The following is a 12,718-nucleotide window of genomic DNA, read 5'->3' on the forward strand; positions in this document are numbered from 1 at the left end:
TAGTGACTTTAAAAATACGATTTTTCTTATACATGTTTAAGAAGGGAAAGGCATTTAATAAAATACAAAATCACGTACAAGTGATCATCATTGATTAATAGATACATAAACTAAATTTTTAATGAGAAATTTAGGATTTAACATCGATGGTGGTGCCGACTGGTAGCTGGTTAATTCATGCACGAACAAATGAATTCCGAAATTAACCTTGTTCGGATTTTTGCACCAGTGCGGGAGGCCGACATGGTGCCTTCAGTCTATTAGCAAGCACGATAAGCCACACGTGTCGCTTTGTCGCTTCTGCGTCGCTCAAACTGGACCATTCCCTCAATAGCTTGCAACATGTTGCCGTGGTTTGTTGTTCACGCATACGCGATGCAATGAGTGTCTTGCTTTAGTGAGATTGCGCACCAAAGCGAAAAGCGGCACGCGACACTTATCGCTTGGGGATTTCACCAAACGAATGCTGGCCTGTGCTTCCCGTCATGCCGCTACGATGTGAAATGTTGCTCTTGATTGGCTCCTAAGAAACATGTGTCACTTCGGTATGAAAGTTGCCTTGGACCGAATGACCCGTGTCGCTTTGGTGTGAAATCCTCGTATCGTTTGTCGCGTGTAGCTTTGGTGTAAAATCTCCTTGAGGAAACGGTGCAGTGAAAGCTTGTGTCCCTACGGTTCGAAAGGCTGCATTGATTTCAGACTGTTCGCTTTCAAGCGACATTTGTGGTTTGTCGCCTCGGTATGAAATATCTCTCAGGATACTATTTATATTCTAATAACATAGAAAAATAAACTCTAATAGACAGTCCAAGACCTGACGTCCGGAATCACATTGCGATGTTTCTTCTTTCTTGTGTTACGCATGCTATTTATTTATTCATTTTATTTTACTTTTCTTTCCAAATTAATGCCATTTCGTGACTGCAAATCACTCCACAAATATAACTGTTTCCATCAATTCACGTACCGCCTTTCAAGACAAACAAATCTACATAATATATTCCAAAAACTAACAAAGCCGCATTACTTTCATAAGAAAATTAGCACCGACATTGATGGCACTGCCATCTATGTCTCTCATCCGTCTGGGGAACCAGTGACTCAACACAAGGTTGGAAATAGCCTGTGGCGTTCACCATCTTCTCCTGCATGGTTGTTTACCTGTGCAGGAAAAGTTATAAAATTGTAAATTTTGGGGTACGTTTGTTGGAATTTTAAAAATTTATCATTAAAAATATTAAAAATATTTCTATAACATATTGGAAGCATTAAGGATACTGGGTAGAAGCCAAGGGATCATATGAAACACATAAATGTGTTTAAATTCAGATATACCTCGATATTTGAATTTCTTTCGCCATGTTGGAATCAACCTTGTCTTCGAAATTTATCGTGTCGAATTTGAATTATATGTGGTATTATGATTTCGTACAGTTGAGTTTCCTACATATGTAACGTACGACTGAGTATTTAGGTAACACACAAAACCTCAACTATTTTTGAATTATGGTCCTACCAAGTTTTTTAATGTAGGCTATATTTCCCAGTTACTGTATGGGAATTTCTTCATTATAGATACACCACTACATTGCTAATTAAACATACTAATCGCTGGTATTTTTGTTTTCGTGCAGAATGATTTTTTCGCATATTTCCAGATACATGTTCTACAGCAAGTAAGTTGCTCGTTAACTGATTGACTAGAATATGGGTTCCCAAACTTTTTTAGTTTCACTGTGCCCTTATTGTGTCAAGATTTGGTAACACTTTACTATACCGGAGACGTATTTCTTCAAATTTACAGGAGAAAGTACTTACGCAGATCATTTTCTGTAGCGTTGTTGATGTTCGGGAATGTAGTTTTGATCCATTTTAATGCGAATGCATGTGGTTTTCAACGAAAATCTATTTCCGACGCGCTATTGCTGCTGCCGCCATTTGCTTTCTGCAGGAGAGCACAATACGCGCTATTGCTGCTGCTACAAGCCGATGTCCGTGTATGCTAAATTGAACGAAAGGAGTGCTAATGGAACCTAAGCTAACCTAGTAGGCATACCTCGTCCCCGTGATGGTTCGTCGGGCTATCGTGAATTTTTGGGCTAAAGTCTGGTTTTTGGGGCTACCCGTGGATGGTTTGTGGGAAATAAGGAAAAACAGTAAGTACTCAATTTCTCGTATCGGACAAACAGATTTCTTCAAATTTACAGAAGAAATAACTTACCGAATGCAGTTTCTTTATACTTGCGGAAGTTCGGGGAAGTGTTTTCTCGCATCGTTCATTCAATTTTGCCAGTAAATCATGTATTTTTCGATATAAATGTGTGACCGATGCACAAAAGCTTTTGCATCCATTTACTTCCAGTTGGATGTAGCCTGTGTGTGATGACGTAATCCCGGTCAGTGTTTCCAAACACATGTTTTTGTAACTGAAGAAGGTACGTTTCTGCAAATGGTTTGTGGGGCTATGTGGCAATGGTTCGTGGGCCTATGCGAGAATGGTGTGTGGGGCTATGCATTTTTTTTTCGAAATCAATTTTTAACTATTGTAACCTATACGTGACCCTACCTAACCTAACCTTACCGGAAATGGTTCGTGGGGCTATGCATCAATGGTTTGTGGGGCTACGTAGGTATTTTTGGGTGCAGTGGGGTGGAAACACTGCATGCCGAGTATGGTAGTGAAACTGTGACCGCCATTTTGTGTGTTACCGAAGGCAAAAAGAAACTAAGAGAACTTATTCGATATGTCGCAAATAGAGCTTATTTCCGTAAAATAAGCGAAATGCCACCTTCAGCAATGTTTCTCAATGCAGAATACGTAAGTACGAATATTCAAATTAAATGAACTAGCAAATTTCAGCCGTTTGTCCGATATGAGAAATTTACCCTCGTTAATGTATGAAATGGACATTATTTTTGTTAGAAATTCATTATTTCACCTAAAGATATGTTCTGCAATGCAGAATAATACGTTAGCAATGTAAAAAATTGCGAAATAAATCATTGATAGGTGTCTCCGTTATAGTAAAGTAGTACCCAAGATTTTTCTGTGGCACCCAAGTAACAGCCTATCTAACACTTCCAATGCTCAGTCAGTGAGGTTAGGTTGCTTGCCTTAAGATAAAAAATAAACATATTACAACTTCAGAACCATTTTATGTGTAAAAAGTACTAAATAAGCATATATTTGGATTGATGCAATGGTCTGATTCTAAAACCATAAGTAGACTAACAAGTAAGTGTAATTTCAGTGAAAATATTGGAACGTTTCACGCACCCCTGTAAGCCAGCCTTTTAGCTGTGATGCACACTTTGAGAACCACTGGCCTAGGAAATTAACTATTCGTTCCACCTGCATACAAATGTTCACTCATGTTTTGTGGAATTAAATTCAGTTTTATTTACATAGCCCACAGTTTAGATTTTAGAATTAAATTAGGTATAACGAATACTTGAGTTGAGTTTTAAGTATATGATCATTATTTTCCCATTGACCCATTCTTTCATAGGTATGGACTTGAGCGCATAAAATATAATATGTGGGAAATAAGGTAAACTTTCCGTATCCGGAAAACGGATTTCTTCAAATTTACAGGAGAAATTACTTAATCGAATGCAGTTTCTTTAGACTTGTGGAAGTTCGGGGAATTGTTTTCTCGCATCGTTCATTGAATTTTGCCGGTAAATCATGTATTTTTCGATATAAATGTGTGACCGATGCACGAAAGCTGTTGCATCCATTTGCTTTCAGCCGGATGTTGCCTGTGTGTGATGACATAATCCTGGTCAATCCCGGTCAGTGTTTCCAAACATGTGTTTTTGTAACTGAAGAAGGTATGTTTCCGCAAATGGTTTGTGTGGCTATGTGAGAATGGTGTGTGTGCCTACGTATTTTTTTTCTAAACCAATTTTTTAACTATTCTAACCTAAACATGACTCAACCTAACCTAACCTAACCTTATCGGAAATGGTTCGTGGGGCTATGCATCAATGGTTTGTGGGGCTACGTAGGTATTTTTGGGTGGAGTGGGGTGGAAACACTGCATGCCGACTACGGTAGTGAAACTGTGACCGCTATTTAGCATGTTACCGAAGGGAAAAAGAAACTAACAAAACTTACTTCATATGTCGAAAATATAGATTATTTCCGTGAAAAAAGCGAAATGCCACCTTCAGCAATGTTTCTCAATGCAGAATATGTAAGTAGGAATATGGAGAGTGACATAAATAGCGAGTTTCAGGCATTTTCCAGATACGGAAAGTTTGCCGGAAATAATTATAAAAATGTAATGAGATTTTATATTTACATAATGCATGTGTGTCACCTTTTTTAGGTGAACAAGGTATGGAGAATGGGTTAAACCATGATTAAAAAATGGCTTAGAATGTGCAAGAACGCCATGATAATGTCTGTCGGGTGGTAGCTGCAAGGCAATCCTCAGTTTGCTGCTAACCTCAAAATTTGTCCTTTTAAGCATTTTACGTTTTAACCACTTCTGAGTTTTTTTGTAAGGTTATAAACTTTTTGGAAAGCCTGAAGAATGGATTGGAAATGGAGCCAAAGCAATGTATATTTGAAACTTAACCACTAATAAGTAACAGTCTAGTTCGTTGCACTTTTTGACTATCTCTGCACCGAAGCATCTAGTTGGCTACATGGTTCAACACCAAGTGGTCTAGTTCGTTGATTTGGAGTCCAGTAGTGTATTTGGTATTTGCACTACCTTCCGAACCGGAGTATGTGTGGTGTATGATCACGTGGTGAGTACTAACTTATGAAGTGACAGTTTAAGCAGCAGACAGTCATTTGTTGAATCTTCTGAACTTTAACACTGCTTTCCATTTAGTTGATTGAACGCCATTTCCTTGCACTATCCTGATACTGGATATTCCTGCGCTGCACTGAGTGTCAAAAAGTGCAGCGAACTAGATGGGGCTACTATATATTTTTCGTATTGTGAAAGAGTGGTTATGTGCACATTGAAGAAAGTGCCCAATTAAATAGGATATATACATTGCGACTTTGCAGCGATTATTTTTAATTAGGTAGAGAAATCATCTAGTTGTACTGTTGTGGAGATTATATTTCACTTATCATTTTAGCATAGAAAATTGGAACTATTTGTTTATCTCTTCTCAGTATTTATTCGTTTTCTTAATTTATTTTTCAGACTAAGTGAAGGAAACTTGGATTGTAGAGAAACATGGCAGATTTCATTGACTCAGAAGCAGAAGAGAGTGAGGTAAGTTGATCAGAAGTTAGTTTTTACTCCTAATTTAATGGATGCAGTAAACAGTATACATGCAAAGCAACTTGTAGACAGGATGGTAGTTAAAATAGTCACTTTTATTGTTAAAGTTGAGTGTTAGGCTGCAATTGTAACAAATCTTCATTATAGTTTTTTTTATTTGTGTTGTGTATCCGTGCAAAATTCTGAAACTTTAGCCTCCTGTTTCTCAGTAAATATGAGGTCTATAGAGAAATTTTGCAAATGTTCATACCTTGGTAGTATTGGCAATTACACCAAATTTCATTGAAATACGATTTGGTGAATGTCATGGCGTGGGTGATTTGACACGGAATTAGTCTAGAAAATGCAATTAGATTAAATGCATGTGTATTTGTATTGTAAGACACTGATGTTGGTGCACTTCACAACTGCTGATATTCGAGATTACTTGTGTTATGCATATTTACTTGAATGTAGAAAGCTCCAGCAGGTAAAACATGAACATATTGTTGCTGTTCTTTCTTATGTAAGTGGTGGTATGGTGGTGTAGCAAATTTTGAGATTCATTTTTGTCTTGTATTTTTTCAAATATCCTGTGAGAGCAGCAGACAAAAGATAAAATGTTATACACTTCAATAGTCGTTGTACTTTTTAATTTGTTTTCTTCATTTGCACGTGCATGCTGATTCAAGCCATTTACAATCAATGAATAGAATAGATGTTATCTTGAGCCGCCCCTGACTGGGAGTCATTAAGGTTCACAGAATTTGTCAATTAAACATGAAGACCTTCTTGAGCAAGCATAGACAAAAGAAATCTTAAGCTGAAATAGTAAATTTACTTTTATTTCAGCAGCTGATTTATGGCATTTGGCGTGAAGAAGTGTTGTTACAAGGGATTTAATTTAGTTTGTGTATTATTCTGGAAACAAAATTGAAGTTTATATCTTACTTCTTTGATATATGTAGTGACAACGCTAATAAAAATAGTAAAAACCAAGTGCAATGAACTAGAGGGAAGGATTTTTTTGTAGGGGGTTTAGTTACTTTAAAACTCATATGTTCATTTCATTATTTTTTTTCTGTTATCACAGTTAACATTACAGTATTTGTGATTAAATTTTACTAAGAGTGCCGAATTTTACCTGTGGGGGGGGGGGGGAGGTCTGGAGGTGGAACACCGAAACTTTTACTAACAAATGTCCCAGTGAAATGGGAAATTAGTTGGATCACATATAAGCACGTCGTCCTCCCCTGATGCTGGAAGTGCTGCCACCTTTATAATTATGAGGTCATAAGTTTGATTCTCTGTGTAAAAAATATGGTTTCCGTACTTTTAAACAGTAGGTGCAGACCCGTAATAAAGCAGACTTGGAACAATGATACATACATAAATATAAGAAAGAATTAGATGCACGTTTCGGAGGAAAATAAATATACAAGATTATTGAATGAGACAATAAGAAACAATCTTCCTATAATCGTACAAAATTATAATGAATCATGCCTTCAAGTAAATCACTTTACTGATGAAACCATTTTTTCCCCCCTTTCAACCTCTACAAGTTTTCACTTTAGCCTATTTTATGGCATTTCTCGGAGTGGAGGTTTGTGAAACTGTTCCACCCTAATTTCCTGTTTGAATGTTTTATTAACAAAATTATATAGAAGCCGGCTGTGCTTAGGAATACAGTGGATTGATTTCCCTTCTTCAATGAACTGATTGCATTATGTTTATCAGTACTCGTATGTGTTTTCTTTTTATGCCACCGACAATAATTGGCATAGCTTAACAAAAAGTTGGTATCAGTTCCGCATCAATCAATCACATGTAATCTGAATGTTTGTACGTAGGACATATGAGAGCAGGAACAGTTTGCCCGAAAGAAGAAGAAAATATGACACTTTGTGTTGCATGCAATTCCATTGTTTGAGTTCCGGGGCAAGAAACAGTGTAAGTGATGATATTGTTTTGGAATCAGAAGCTGCATGTGCATTGAGTGCAAAATTCTCGAATCGGTGAAAATTCCGCTCTTGTGCTACAGTTATCGTTGATAAGGAATCAAAAAACAATATCGAACAATGTGGACATGTTTGATTGAAACAAAGGCCAGCTGTAACTTCACAATGCTGTTGTCAACACTAAATCTCATTGCTTTTCTGTTGCTAACTGCTACTCTATTTCCAGTATGGAAATCGACTTTGCTGCAGAAGACTTCACTCGAAAATCCATATATATATATATATATATATATATATATATATATATATATGCGCGCTCTTAAAGGTAACCGACGACATTTTTAACTCTATGGATCAATCTAATGTAACACTTTTGGTGTTGCTCGACATCAGTAATGCCTTTGACACTCTACCGCACAAGCTCCTTCTGGCCAAACTTCATTCTTATAAATTATGGCCTCCGCTCCATAGAATTCTACCTCAATAGCAGACCTGACCCACCTAGCCCACCTTGTCCAACATTTCGCAGATCCGAAGTACAGCCATAAAAAAAAAAGTGTTCCCCTGTGCATAGCACCACGCCATGAAGGCGTATAGGGGGTGTGGGGGTAACGCCCCACACTTTCTTGATCCGGTCGTTAGTAGGGGTGATGTGATCAGCATCACACACCTGACCGCCTTTACCCCCCAGGGTTTCCCCCAGGTACCCATGTTATTCGATGCTGGGTGAGCGCCGTGGGTACCAGAATGTAAACCTCTTCATGGGCAAACTTGAGCAAGAGTATCAGCTTTCCAGGACCAGCTTAATCACTGCCATTCCATAAAATTCACCTTCATGCACTCCCCCAACCAGATCACCTTCTTGGATGTGGACGTGCACATCGAGGGAGGACATCTGACAACCTCTATCCACATGGAACCCACCAACCACATGCAATACTTACACTTCTCTAGTTCCCACCCGTTCCACACCAAAAAAGCCATTCCATTCTCCCTGGCCCTCAGGGGACAGTGCCTCAACACTTCACCCACCTCCTGCCAGAATTATAACCTCCGCCTACACCAAGCCCTGGTCAACCGTCTTTATCCCTCCATCCTGGTTACCAAACAAATATCGCGAGCTGCCTCACACACCACTACCACCAAGAAACCTGCTGCCACCAACCCACCTGCACTCATCACCCAATATCATCCCCACCTCAACAAAATCAGGTGCACAGTACATTCTCTTCTCCCCATCCTGAAACCAAAAACATATTTTCCGACAAGCCCAGAGTGGTTTTCAAATGCCCCCCAACCTACAAGACATCCTGGTCCACAACACTCCTTCACTACACAACCAACACCCCCCTGCCCATAAACCCACCCAAGATGCAAAACCTTCCCCATCCTCATCACCTCTCACACTCTCCAGGTGCACACGGCCATTGGCAAATTTACCCTCCACCCCAAAGGGACCTGCCACGCCTCAAACCTGATCTACATCCTCACCTGCAACATCTGTGGTGATTTTTACCTGGGGGAAACATCAACTGCCCTCAACCTCCGCATCAATAACCACCACTCCTCCAGCCACAACCTGGACTTCATTGTCGCCGTCCATACCAACCACCACAATATCCCTTTCAACGACTGCTTCCTGGTAGCGATCATCCATCTCATACCCCAACCAGCCAACACCTCTGTTCGCAAAAGATGGGAGAGGGCCTATATATCGGCCATGAGTGCAACCACTTCACCTGGCCTGAACAAGGCCACCCAGTAACTTCCCCACTCCCTCCCAACCCATTCCACCCACTCACAGTTTTCGACGAGCCTGGTGATGAAACAGTGTTTTTCCATTCCCTTTTCCTCTTCGATCGGGACCTGGCAACTCTGCTGGGCTCCAACTTCCAGTTCCATCTCTTTCTTCTTACTCTTTCACTTCCAAATGTGAAATACGATTTGATCCAAGCCAATTCAGGAACCTTAATATCATAGTACTTTAGTTTGGTTACCAGTATTTCATGGGATACTGTGTGAAATGCTTTACTCAAGTCAATCAGTGTAGCACATGTTATTTCACAAGCTTCAAAGCTAGTTATTGTTTCTTTAACCAGAATTTCAAGTGCCTTTATTGTTGATTGATGTAGTACAAAAATATCTCACCAGATTTCATATCAGTTAGCTGGAATATAAATTTGGCACAACAAGCCTTCATAACCTTTCTCTCTTGCCTGGAAATTTACGAGGGCAATTGGGAAAAAACACACCATTTGGTTATCAATGACAGACACTTGTGGATACAGAACTTTTATTACACACATTAGAAAAGTACAACATTACATTACTTTTTGACATAATCACCATTGAAATTGAGGCACTTGTCATAACGTTTTACAAGGTTTGAAATTCCTTCTGGGGAAAAAAAATCTCCCGCCTGGGAATGAAGCCACCTGCCAACAGCATCGTGAAGCGCATTGTCATTGTCGAAGCCACTGTTCCATGTGCTTGAAGAGGTGGTGGTCGCTCGGTGCCAAATCTGGGCTATAGAGGGTATGATCAAAAACATCCCAACGAAACTGCTCCAAAAGTTCTTGAGTACATCCAGTGGTGTGCGGGCAAGCATTATCGAGAACCAACACCACATGGAAGACAGCATGCCCCGACACTTGTTCTGGATGGCTCGTCACCACCTCGTACAAAAAGGTCCGACAAATTGGAGGAAAACGAATAGAAAGTTCAGATATCGTGAACCAACGGACTTCACGGACCGTTTTGCACGAGTTCATTGCTGACTACAGATGGGTGCTCACTTCTTGCCGCATCGTGCACGTCATTTCGTCCATCTTTAAACATGCGACACCATTCACGTATGGCACCTTCACTCATCACGTTTGGTCCGTAAACATTACACAGTTCGCGATGAATCTCAGCTGCCAATAGTTTTGTCGCACACAGAAATTGGATTCCGCACACACTTCCCATTTGGTGGTATTTTCTTTTGGAGCGTTCATTTTCAATTGTTATAGAGAAGAAGTCAACTGCAACACAACCTTCTCCTTCCACTGCTCACTGCCTACTGAAGTACTGCGCACAGCGCCACAGGACTGACGTCGCTATCCCCGGCTATTTCTTGCACATGCGCAAATGGAGGTTTTTTCTAAATTGCCCTAATATATATATATATGTGTTTTGGTGTCCTAGCATTGAATGGCATTTACTTTGCAAAATGGAATTCATGAATTATATCTTTACAATCATAAAAATAACAAGAAAATTGCAGGATTTTTGCTCCAAGTTATAGGCTATTTATAAAAATAATAATCAATCAAATTATCAGTATTGTGCTTATATACCTGCATCAGCTGAAACCAGTAGAGTAGCAGTAACCTAACTCTTATGGACATAACTTTTTCTTCTGTGTCTGTTGCATATACTTGAATGGATGGTTTTGACTCTTTTGTGCAGAAGGTGGTGAAATGTTTGCATTTTATTTGCAGGAGGAGGAGTTGCAACAACATGATAAAAGGAAATTGAAGAAGATAAAGAGAATGCAGAGTGATGATGAGGAAGAGGACGATGAAGGTAAGTTTTCTGTTCTTTATTTGATATGAAAAGATATCTTGAAATATGCAATGAATTTTATGATAGGTATTAAACTGCATAATTATCTAGAGATAATTGGTTATTGCATGACTGTTTTAAAAATTCTGACTTTTTGCTCTAACACCGTTGCAAAGCACCATGCATCACTGTCACAGACTAACTATCCTGGCAATTTGACAAAATTGATGATTTACATTTATTTTGCACTGGTATTGTGCTGAGAAGCTGTTTTTTGTGTTAATTATTGCAAGAATATGATAAACTCAATTTAAGCAATGTTTTTTGAGGGAACAACACTATTATTGGGGAAAATGTGCCTTGTCACCCCTCCAGAAAAAATTACCTTCCTTGCCCCTCCCTGGAAAAAATCCAGCGGACGTTCATGATCATGTGTGCATCGAATAAGCTGTGAGTTGCTTTTGATTTGTAATAATTTTCCAAATTCACTATTTTGCAGTTTGAATTCAAATCATAGAGAAATGAAGTCAATTCTCTGAAGATAATATTAGTACTTAACACAATCCACACTTGGTCCTGCATGACTTTATTAATTCTACAAAAAAGATGGATTTAGTTTATAATTGTCAGGGAAAAATATAGAATGTGACCTGGAGAACCTGTAAAAGTCAGGGAACTTCATTTCTGCTTGTCTGTAGCCACCCTGATTAGATAAATTTTAGTTTGAAATTATTGTGCAGTTAACAAGTTTTTGCAGAGTAGTATATCCCGTAAGATTTGTGACTTGTGTTTGTAGACGTATTTCGAATCTGAATGTGTGAAATGGCAAATGTGAACTGTGCACCTTAAATTAAATATTGTAAAATATATATTCGGTCTAATTGAATTGAATTAGAATTTTTGGATACATTGGAATCACACAGATCCTTTATATTGTTAATATATTTGTGTGTGTACGTATGTGGGTGGTGAGAGAGAGTAATATGTAAGGTTGAAATAGAAATAAAACAAGAACATCTACTTGTACCTTTGAATTTTTAGAAAGTTCGCCTTTAATTATACTTGAATTTTATCATGGTCCTAGAGTGGCCACCCTGTTAACATTTAGATATTAATATGCTAAGGAATTATAAAATGGTCTGGAAAAGTCAGGGTATGGCACAGGTCAGACACACTGGTGATGAGCCTTCATTTTACAAAAACTTTCTACAAAGAGTAAAACTTGCTACTTAGTTCAGTGGACAGAAGTGTATTTGAGTAGAAATTCTTCTTCCATGGGTTCCAGGCTTTCAGTATAGTGTGTTACCTTTAACTTCAAATATGATTTTTTCACTAAGTGGTGGTTCTTTCTGTTCCAGATGATGAGGAGAAGCTGCGTGAGGAGTTGCAGGACTTGATAGATGACAACCCGATAGAAGAGAGCGAGGGTGAAGATTCGGATGGCTCGGGGGGGTCAAGGAAGAGGAAGAAAAGCGATGACGAAGATGAACTTGATGATAGATTGTCGGAGGAAGACTTCGATTTGCTGGAGGAGAACTTGGGTGTGAAAATCCAGAGGGTTTGTGTTTCACTTCACTTACTTGTATCACTTGAATGTAACTTTATATACAGCTTCCTTTCTTGTTTTTGGTGTTCTGGAACGTGTGCCAGTAATTATATTTTTTCATTTTTTGCACTTAAAAGTAATGATATGTTCAGTGAAAGTAAGAGTAAGTAAATTATGAAGGAAACTATACTCTGAACAATAATTCTTGTGTATATATATATATATATATATATATATATCTCTCTCTCTCTCTCTCTCTCTCTCTCTCTCTCTCTCTCTCTCTCTCTCTCTCTCTCTCTCTCTCTCTCTCTCTCTCTCTCTCTCTCTCTCTCTCTCTCTCTCTCTCTCTCTCTCTCTCTCTCTCTCTCTCTCTCTCTCTCTCTCTCTCTCTCTCTCTCTCTCTCTCTCTCTCTCTCTCTCTCTCTCTCTCTCTC

At 38.9% G+C, this 12,718-nt stretch overlaps 1 protein-coding gene across 2 annotated transcripts in view; it reads left to right on the forward strand.

Annotated features, from left to right (window-relative positions):
* Positions 1-1,116: 1,116 nt before the first annotated feature.
* Spt6 (transcription elongation factor Spt6) overlaps positions 1,117-12,718 on the forward strand; it is a 71,441-nt gene continuing 59,839 nt past the window's right edge. Inside the window, exons 1-4 of one of the 2 annotated variants that reach the window (XM_083123599.1) lie at positions 1,117-1,197; positions 5,172-5,243; positions 10,675-10,759; positions 12,097-12,296. In XM_083123599.1, coding sequence (XP_082979725.1) covers positions 5,205-5,243; positions 10,675-10,759; positions 12,097-12,296 — 324 coding nt within the window. In that variant the 5' untranslated portion in view covers positions 1,117-1,197; positions 5,172-5,204. Of the gene's footprint in view, positions 1,198-1,449; positions 1,475-5,171; positions 5,244-10,674; positions 10,760-12,096; positions 12,297-12,718 lie in introns of those variants that run through there. The other variant, XM_083123600.1, reaches the window with a different exon arrangement.

This window comes from Lepisma saccharinum, chromosome 6, assembly GCF_977018435.1.
Source record: "Lepisma saccharinum chromosome 6, izLepSacc3.1, whole genome shotgun sequence".
Classification (NCBI taxonomy): domain Eukaryota; kingdom Metazoa; phylum Arthropoda; class Insecta; order Zygentoma; family Lepismatidae; genus Lepisma; species Lepisma saccharinum.